The 10,172-nt window shown below is 33.2% G+C and overlaps 1 protein-coding gene across 1 annotated transcript in view; it reads left to right on the top strand.

Annotated features, from left to right (window-relative positions):
• The first annotated feature begins 2,360 nt into the window (after positions 1-2,360).
• The window catches only part of LOC117119868 (sodium/myo-inositol cotransporter 2-like), a 15,359-nt gene continuing 7,547 nt past the window's right edge, over positions 2,361-10,172 (top strand). Inside the window, exons 1-9 of the mRNA XM_033264854.1 lie at positions 2,361-2,495; positions 3,356-3,460; positions 4,308-4,472; positions 5,512-5,617; positions 5,967-6,047; positions 6,204-6,412; positions 6,986-7,121; positions 7,793-7,900; positions 8,177-8,327. Coding sequence (XP_033120745.1) covers positions 2,361-2,495; positions 3,356-3,460; positions 4,308-4,472; positions 5,512-5,617; positions 5,967-6,047; positions 6,204-6,412; positions 6,986-7,121; positions 7,793-7,900; positions 8,177-8,327 — 1,196 coding nt within the window. The remainder of the gene's footprint in view (positions 2,496-3,355; positions 3,461-4,307; positions 4,473-5,511; positions 5,618-5,966; positions 6,048-6,203; positions 6,413-6,985; positions 7,122-7,792; positions 7,901-8,176; positions 8,328-10,172) is intronic.

Here is a 10,172-nt window from a genome sequence, read left to right as displayed (position 1 = left end):
ATGATTAATTAAAGAATGATTAGACGGAGAGCCCCCCCCCCTGAAGTATTCTTCAATGAGGCAATCCTGCCAGACCCTTAAGTGGCTCCTGTTATTTTAGCGAAATAAATGATAGGCCTGTGTGACGACCAGCAAAAATTAATTAATTAATTAACTATCAAATAAGCCTAGGCCTCTAAATATCAAAATGTAAATGTAGGCCTAATTAAGATTAGTTACGGTACTCGTATTAGTTTCGATTACATCTAGGTCTATAGTATGCTGTTTGTTACTTAATTTCTGTGGAAAAAACGATAATAAAACAACAACATATCCTAGTATTTTTCCTTGAATTTTGCAAAGAGAAACAACAACAAGTTATTTTCGAGATCATAATCAAATAAAAGAAGGCCTATTTTTCGACATTGTCGTTTTACCAACTTAGATGACTACATATGAAAAGTGTAGGCTGTGGCACCGAGACCTCTGATGATTAGTGCCCAAAATTGTTTACAAAAGCGTAATGCAATAATAGCATATTGACTACAATTGTATATTTTTTCGGAAATAATTTCAGCCACTCCAAATCTCTTTCCTTTTCTTCCTTCTTCCTTTATTCTTTCACAATTTTACGTTTTATTCATATTTTCCATAATGTTATACGCTCACATGATATAATCACTCGTTTAGACCTAGCCTAGGCTAGACCTCGGCTATGCCTACTATATTATTTAAAATATACAATGTTTAATTGATAAGATTAATTTTACATGGATATAGTAATTCATACCTAAATAATACATTAAGTTTAATTATAAATACTGTATAATGACATACCGTAACAAATAAATAACAATAATTTAAACGTGTGCACAGTATCTACCACTACAACAATGATAAGATTAATATTTTTTAATCTTATAATCAATTTTATATAGCCGGAGTTAGTTTCGATCTGGGCAAAACCTTTGCTAATAGGTAGGCCTACACTTTCTCCATCAAAAGGCTTCTTCTATGAATGGAATTACTTTTCTTAGTTATTTTGATTTGCAGTGATGTCTGAGGTGCACTTCATTGGTAGGCAAAATATTTTAGTTACAAGTGTATCTCATATTTTTGTTTTATTAATTATTGAACATATTTAAACAGGATGAAATATCAGGAGGGTGTTACAACCTGTTTTATGGTCCTCTTTTACGTAATACAGAATTAAAATATAAAAATCAACAAGTTACAGATTAATGATATTGAAAAGAGACTTAATTACAAATTATTAACAGCTATAATCTACAATTAATACGGAAATACATAGGATTTTGTTAAAATCATCAAAAAAGTTCTAATCACAATGTCATTTTTGTTGTGTCAGTACGTGCCAGCAAAGAACAAGGGGAATTTCCAGTCAGACTGCCCTGGAGCCCCTAATTGCCTCCAAATAACGCCAATCCCTAATATTGTGGGCAAAGCAGAATTTTGAGGCATATATGCAATAAAAACTCATAAACCCAGCTACCAGGAATTTTTATTGACCGAAGCTCTAGTGAGCCCCTTGGTTCGGACCCTGATATTGGATATGGGCGACCCCCCCCCCCCCTTCATCGTCAGCAAATTTCTAGAGCCAAAATAATGGTAATGACAGGAAGTGTTGTAGTTCACATAACAGCCATCTTCCCACTAATCTTTTCACTACTATACACAAGTTTTTATACCTAAATCTACATGGCTGTACAGAGTATGAACTCATGAACACACTTGATAAGAAGTTCCACATTTACAGTGAAATTATGGGGCACTTCAGGGTTGTAGCTGTAGAAAACTATGGGTGGGTGATTTGTGAACTTGCTAAATAATAAGAGGGAATTTTAAGGATTGAGAAGTGGGTTGATAAGGGTGGGTGGAGGACCATGAAATTAGTTTTAGATTGGGTGGAAAACTTCAAGGCTGTGTGGCCCTGCCCACCATAGGTACATCTCTGGCACTTATTTGAGTATGCCTTTATATCCATTTTACACCAAAAAAAAAAAAATACAAACAAATCACCTCCATCAAGTAAACGCCTTCCTCAAATAAACGCCTCCTCAAAACCCTCCTAAACAATAAACGCCCTGGGGCGTTTTATAATACGGTATTAGGAAACGATAAATTAGTGCACTCAAGTTAAGCCAATGGACACCCGGTGTTTATTTATCATAGTCTCTGTGCCAAGAATGCTCTCAAAGGGTTGTTTTTATTCACAGTATGCCCAAAATGCCACTGATATTTATTTCATCAATAATTTACTTTACAGTCACAAATTTTGTTGAAGAGTTTGTCATTTTTGGGGTTGGATACAAAATGTTAAAAACGGAGCAATTAAAGCAAAAGTAAGACTATAGGAATCGATGTTACCCTTTTATTTTATTCTCATTGGTTTAATGATTTTGATGATGTGTGGTTTTTTGCAGTCCCTATTCCACTCAACAAGGGCTACAACGAAAGACTACTTTCTGGCTGGAAAGTCCATGTTCTGGTTACCGGTGAGTATGCACTAATTATGTATTTATTACTTATTTCCCCCTCCCCCTCCCACCAAGAAAAAAAAAAAAAAAAAAATGGAGAAAAAATTGTTGAAGAAAGAACATTGAATCATGAGATAAGTTGCAAACCAAAATATTTAAAGTACCATATATACTCGCGTATAAGACGAGGCTTAAAATATAAGCACAACATATTAAATCATTTTCATCTTGTGTGCGAATCGTCCGTAATTTACTACTGCAGTGAAGCTACTAAATTTTAGTATGAATGAATGCAATTTTAAATATGGGGAAATAAGATAGAGTATTGATAAACATTTAAAAACTCATAAAATGGTATTATTTTGGAAGATTAGCTTTGCATTTGGCTCCATTTTTAGCCAGCTAGATGTAGTATCGAGACCATAAAAGGAGGAAAAAAGTAGGAATTCCGACGATAAAACGAAGGGGGGGGGGTCGTATTATACGCCTGACATACAAAAATCGTCTTAAACTTGGGGGTCGTCTTATACGTGGGTCGCCTTATACACGAGTATACAGTATTTGAAAATGCACATTCTAAAAACACAAAGAGAAGCTAAATTCTGTGTTTTTTATTAGGACATTGTAGTAAAACAAATAATAATAAGATAAATGCCTCTGCAATATTTGTTGGTTTGTTGTGTGTGTTAATTGCCTGGGACTAGCATAAGAATTTCTTCGCGGTGTAAACAAAAGTTTTGTGTGAGCTTTTTTGCAAACAACCTGCAAAAATCCTTACGCACTGTATCAAATAAGTGCCAACTCGAGGATAGCAAAATTATGCGGAAATAATGATAAAGCCACGACTGACTTACAATTTACGTTATTTAATTCTACAGGTTGGTGCATCCTTGTTTGCTAGTAATATTGGAAGTGAACATTTCATTGGTCTTGCTGGGTCAGGGGCAGCTAGTGGCATAGCAGTTGCAGCATTTGAACTCAATGTAAGTCTACAGTAAGTTGGGGTGGGTGTGGCTAACAGTTAATGTGTTCTACTTTCTGAGATTGGCCAAAAGTTTTGATGGGTTTTAGTTCCCTTGTGTGATAAAAAAGGGAGTGGGGAAATCTGTTGCTGTGTTTTTGTTTTCAGTAGTCAAAATAATAATTCTTTATTGGTCCCCAGAAATCGGAAATTTGGGCTGGGCCCCTAGGGGCCCGTGGCAGCTGCAGTGCAGTGCGACCCGGCTTAAATACAACATATAGCCCGCTTAACTCTCCTTAACTACAACATATAGCCCGCTTAACTCTCCTTAACCTGCCTAACTACAACATATAGCCCGCTCAACTCTCCTTAACCTGCCTAACTTCAACAAATAGCCCCCTTTACTCTACTTAACCTGCCTAACTACAACATATAGCCCGCTTAACTACAACATAGCCCGCTTAACTACAACATATAGCCCGCTTAACTCTCCTTAACCTGCCTAACTACAACATATAGCCCGCTTAACTACAACATAGCCCGCTTAACTACAACATATAGCCTGCTTAACTCTCCTTAACCTGCCTAACTCTCAATATGAGGGTTATTCGAGGAGCCAAGCAATCAGACTCCAATTAAAACCTGATGCTTGCCAGGGGTTGAAGCATCAACAATAGTTCTCAGCCAACTGCTCAGCTCTAAATAAATAGAAAGCGAGAAAGAAAGAAGGGTTGGTTAGAAGGGGTGGGGCAGCTGCCGTTATATTTTGGTTTCCATGGTACTCATTGTAAATGTGCCTGTCTTTATTCTTTTAGGTAATGTTTTTGTTTTTTCATTATTCTTATTAAATTTGATTTGTGTTTTTATAGGCATTATTCCTGCTTCAGTGCCTTGGGTGGATATTCTTACCTGTGTACCTTGCTGCAGGTGTATACACAATGCCAGAGTACTTGCGTCGACGGTACGGCAGTAACAGGATTCAGATGTATGTTGCTGTTTTAAGCTTGCTGTGGTACATTCTCACTAAAATATCGGTATGCTCTCTTATCAATTATGATACACTAATACATTTTTAATTAATAATAAGCAATTGCTATAGTTGTATATTGGGAGACAAATGTACAGAAAGGCAATTTCTCCTAACTACCAATTTTCCAACGAAGTATATAGAAATTGAATACTATTAATTCATGATATTGGTAATGATAATGTATAGTAGTCATTATCATCATCATATACCAATTGGAGTAAGGACAAAATGTTTGTGCAAATTTACTGTCCAGATGCATGCACAGTTCTTTTTGCGATTACAGTAGTAGGTTCATAAAGAAAAATTTTTTTTTTTTGCCGTCATTTGAAAAATGACATTTGGCCATCTCATAGGTTCAAGGTCTGATTAGCCTCCCCAAAGGAGCGAAGCTCCTGGGAGGCTATTGTTTTTGTCTTCTTCATGCTGTTGTCATTGTCATTGTCATTGTTGTCAATGTTGTTGTGTAAATTGTTTGTTACCACGATAACTAAATTTTGGTAAGTCTGTGTGTGAATATGCTGGTTGCTCATTTGCATAATTAATATTTCATTGATCAAGAAATTTGCACTATAACTAAAGTTTGGTAAGTCTGATTGGTTTCAAACTTCATGGAATGAAGATTGTAATAAGAAGACAGACGCCTATTGTTTTTGGTACGTGTGTGATTATGCTTTGCATAAGTAATATTTCACTAATGAGGAAATTTTTTGCTAAACCATCATAATTCCCACAAAAACTTCTAATTTAGTTGAAATTGTAATATTCTTCATGTTGTTGTCATTGTGTTGTCACCAGTGTAGAAAATTGTTTGTTACCACGACAACTAAAGTTTGGTAAGATTGATTGGTTTCAAACTATTACTCATCAATTCTCAGAGAAAAATCACAACGTGGGGAGGCAATGCTTTTACTGTGTAGCGTAAAAAAAGCATTTCTAGTTAAGGTATTGTCTTCATACCATTAACTTTGTATGAACTAAAATTAGCAGTATTCTAATTTTGTGGGGTGGTTGTTGTATGATTTAGTTTTTTTTTTTTTCACTAGGTTGATCTGTACTCTGGTGCCTTGTTCATTAAGGTTGCATTTGGTTGGAATATCTATGCATCTGTTGGAATCCTTCTACTTGTAATTTCAATTTTCACAGTTGCTGGTAAGCCGGTTATCATTAAATATGGCAAGAACATGTCTAAGGCTACTCACAATAAATTCAGTTCAGTGAATTATAATGTATATATAATCTTATAATCTGTCTAATTTCCAGTTACAGTATAAGCTATACACTTAATTAATACAAATTACTTGGTAATTTACTCCGATATTGACTTTTACTTTATTAGCTCAAAACAGACAGACAGAGTATATCTTACTTAATAATTATAGTTAGACATATAGGCGCATAATGTTTAAATCAATCAGAATCATTTAAATAAATCTGGTATCATTGATAATAATATTGTGTTCAAATTATACTACGTAAATAATGTCTTTATTTTGTACAGGTGGGCTGGCAGCTGTTATTTATACCGACACTTTACAAGCCTTTATCATGGTAATAGGAGCAATTGTGTTGGCAGTAATTAGTAAGTATATAGTACCTTTAATTAAACGATATATTCAGTATTCATAATTTTATCTTGAATCTGGCAATAATACCAAAGGAATTTTATATAATTTTATCTAATTACAAAATAAATTTATGACATTGCATATATTACAATTATTGATTATTTTTAAAGGTTTTAACGAAATCGGTGGATATAAGAACCTAGAGCCTCGGTACGCAAGAGCTGTACCAAATGAAACATTATACGGGAACGACACGTGCGGTCTTCCCCGTGATGACTACTTCCATATCTTCAGGGATCCCTGGAATTCGGATATGCCATGGCTTGGGTTTTTCATTGGTTCCCTTCCTGCATCTTTACAATACTGGGCAATGGATCAGGTAGCTTAAGTTATATTTTTAAAATTAGCAAATAAAGAGTAAAATTATTATTATTATTATAAGCAACAGCTGGAGGAAGAACAATATCAAATTAATAAATAAACAACAAAGATTGTATACAGAAATAGTATAATATAGAATTATGGAGTACAATAAAAAAGGTAATAATTATAATAATAATGCTCCAAATTATATAGTGCATACTGTAGTAATCTGCCTCTACATACTCCAATCTACAGCATTTTCATTGCAATCCTTGCACTGCTTAGCTGCTTTCGATGTAATCCAGAATGCTCCCTGATTCAAGTGACCAATCAGCATCCGACACCAAAGGAGTCAGGGGTCAACTTTAAAAGATGACATTTTACATATTTAGGCCTAATATTCAAGAATTTGGTATATATATTTATTATAACTAATAGGAAATTTTCTGCAAAAGCAAAATTCTGTTGTTGTATTATAAAATATTATAGAAATTTGTGTTTATGAATTTAGTTAAGTTCTATTAAAATTAATTAATATCTTTTCTTATTCTTAATTGAAAAACCTCTTGATTTAAAAAAATGTTTTCAGGTGATTGTTCAACGTGCCCTCTCTGCTAAGAATCTTTCCAATGCTCAAGGTGGTACACTGTTTGCTGGTTACCTCAAGATTCTTCCCATGTTTATCATCGTCATGCCCGGAATGATCAGCAGGATATTGTTTCCAGGTGTACATTTTGTTATGTTGTCATGGATTCTGTAATAATATATTTTAAAAAAACAAAGTTTATGCCCAATTTATGTGAGAACAAAATGTTTCATGCTTGAGATTTTAGCATCCCCTGCTAATTTGGATCTATGTGAATGCCTATCAGTGTACAATTAGCATGCGTCCCATTGAATATTCATGTATGAAAATGACATCGCAGAGCCCTGTAAAGCTCCTGAGGTATTCAGAAAACATTTGTGTGCATGTTTATGGGGTGCTGCTTATATTCATTCTGTGGCATCACACATATTATTACTACTTATCTGAGGGGGCTCACTCTTAAATATTTCTATATGGGGAGATGCGGCATTTACGAGGTATATTTTCAAGGACTTGATAGCCAAGTTTGGGAAATATGGGGAGTTGCAGCATATATAGGGTATATTTGGGAGGACTTGGTAGCATAAGTGTGGGAAATAACTGAGGTGAAATTAGTAGACAAAGTCCCTGTCACAATTTTTGTATGATTTTAGTGGGAATTTATCTAGACTGTCCAACTTTCAGAACGAACAGAAAACTATTTACCATCATGCGATGTCGTGTAAATGTCTGCACATAACATTGATTTAAACAGTTTTCTTGATGTTTTTGCTATTTTAAATTCATGCATGGGTTTTTTTTTTTATCCAGATATAGTTGCTTGTGTTGACCCTGATGTTTGTTATGAAGTGTGTCAAAGTACAGTGTCATGCTCAAATATTGCGTACCCTACGATGGTTGTAAAACTTCTCCCCTCAGGTACTCGTGAATACTAGACTATATAACTCCCATCCACAGACATACTTTTAAAATTTATCATCATTATTGTTATTATTATTATTATTATTATTGATGTTATTGTTATCATTATGCTGCTGCTATTATTTACAAATCTAAATAAAATTTAAACATTTTACTAGTTATATTTTTCAGTGTTGATGAATTATTTTCCAACCTGTAATTAAGTGTTTATTATTATTAATTGATGATTTATTGTATGTTTGTTTAGATTATTGTTTATTTTTGTGATTATAGGTTTAACAGGACTTATGCTTGCTGTTATGTTGTCTGCTCTTGTCAGTTCCCTCACATCAATTTTTAACTGTTCAAGCACTATTTTAACTCTGGATATCTGGCAGAAATTTAGACCAAATTCTACACAAAAAGAAAAAGTTCTTATTGGACGGTAAGTATATTAAAGTGACATAAATCTATCTAGTTTTATAGGCATACCAAAAAGCAAAAACTTAGTTTTATTAATATTTATTTTAAAATTATTGTTCAAAACCATTTTGTGGTATTGTTTAAGATAATGTCTAAGTCTTTTTGGAGAGAAACAGTATCAAGTGAACGAAAAAGCAGTGTAGTATCATCATAAAATGAACATATTATAGAGACTAACTATTAAACAAATTATTACTCAGCCAACTAAAACTACAAAATCTACATCAACACTTATTGATCATATTTATGTATCTTTTCCTGAAAATATTAGTGATTCAGGAGTACTTTATACAGGTCTTAGTGATCACAATATTATTTATGTAATTATTGGTAAAGAACAAAAACAACTTTATAAACACAAAATAAAAAAATGTAGAAATTATGGCAAACTTGATGAATTGCAATTCAAACTTGATTAGTGTTAATTGGTATGAAATCACAAATTTTGACAATGTTAATGATGCACTTAACGCCTTTGAGGATAAATTTCTTGATGTTATTAATAAACATGCACCTATAAAAAAGAAACAAATAAGAAACAAGAATAGCCCATGGATGAGTAATGAATTGATTAACTTTGAGAAAAAGAGATACTGTACATTAAAAAGGAAAGCTTGCAAAGAAAACACCACTTATATTCAGTGGGGTGAATGTCGTACTTTGAAAAACAAATGTAATGCAAAAATCAAGCTTGACAAAAGAAATTATATATCTTACCAATTAAAAACCAAAGATATGCAAAAGCTTTGGGCTAATATGAGATTTATTGTTCCAAATAAATGTAAAAACACCCACATCAAAAGTTTAAATGGTAAAGATGGTAATACTTCAAATCCTAATGAAATTGCAGCCACTCTTAATGAATATATTGCACTTGTTAGTCCAAAATTAGCTGAGAAAATTCCAAGATGTGAAGATGATATTACGATAAATTTAAAGTCAAATACTAATATACCTTGTTTTAATTTCACTCTTGTAAATTATGAATATATTTATGAACTTTTATCTAAGTTGTCTGATAACAAAGCAACTGGAACAGATGAAATTTCTGCCAAACTTATTAAAATGGCAATCAACGAAATTGCATATCCAATTACTTACCTTGTAAATATGTCACTTTCTACTAACACCTTCCCATCTAAATGGAAAAAGGCAAGAATTTGCCCAGTTTTAAAAATGGAAAAGAAATGAGCCCAATAATTATAGGCCAATTTCTGTCTTGCCAGTACTTTCTAAAATACTTGAAAAGGTTGTTTTTGACCAAATTTATCCCTTTCTTAACTCAAATGGTTTTCATTATGATCAGCAGTCAGGTTTCTGTCCAAATTTTTCTACATGCTATGCACTGCTTAAAATTACAGAGAATTGGATTGACACTATTGACTCTGGACAATATCTGGGTTTAGTCATGTTAGACCTTAAAAAGGCATTTGACACGGTAAATCATATTTTAATTGAAAAATTTTTCATTTAGTAAAGCTGTTATTAATTGGTTGAAAGATTATCTTAAGGACAGGTGTCATGTTAAAATATGAATGGTGTAATGTCAAGTGTTTGTAATAATATTTGTGGAATTCCACAGGGCTCCATTCTTGGAGCCTTACTTTTCCTACTATATGTAAATGACCTTTCAGAGAGTATTACAAATGTAAATATTATTATGTATGCAGATGATACCTACATCTCCTGACATTAATAATATTGTGAGGTAATTAATCAGGAGCTGAAAAATGTTCAAAAGTGGCTTAAAATGAACAAACTCAGTTTCTATCATTTATATATTTGTGTGTGTGTGTGTATTATAATA

This window comes from Anneissia japonica, unplaced genomic scaffold, assembly GCF_011630105.1.
Source record: "Anneissia japonica isolate Jap-2015-1 unplaced genomic scaffold, ASM1163010v1 scaffold724_len3256291_cov202, whole genome shotgun sequence".
Taxonomy (NCBI): Eukaryota; Metazoa; Echinodermata; class Crinoidea; order Comatulida; family Comatulidae; genus Anneissia; species Anneissia japonica.
This window is presented reverse-complemented; position numbering and strand designations above follow the sequence as displayed.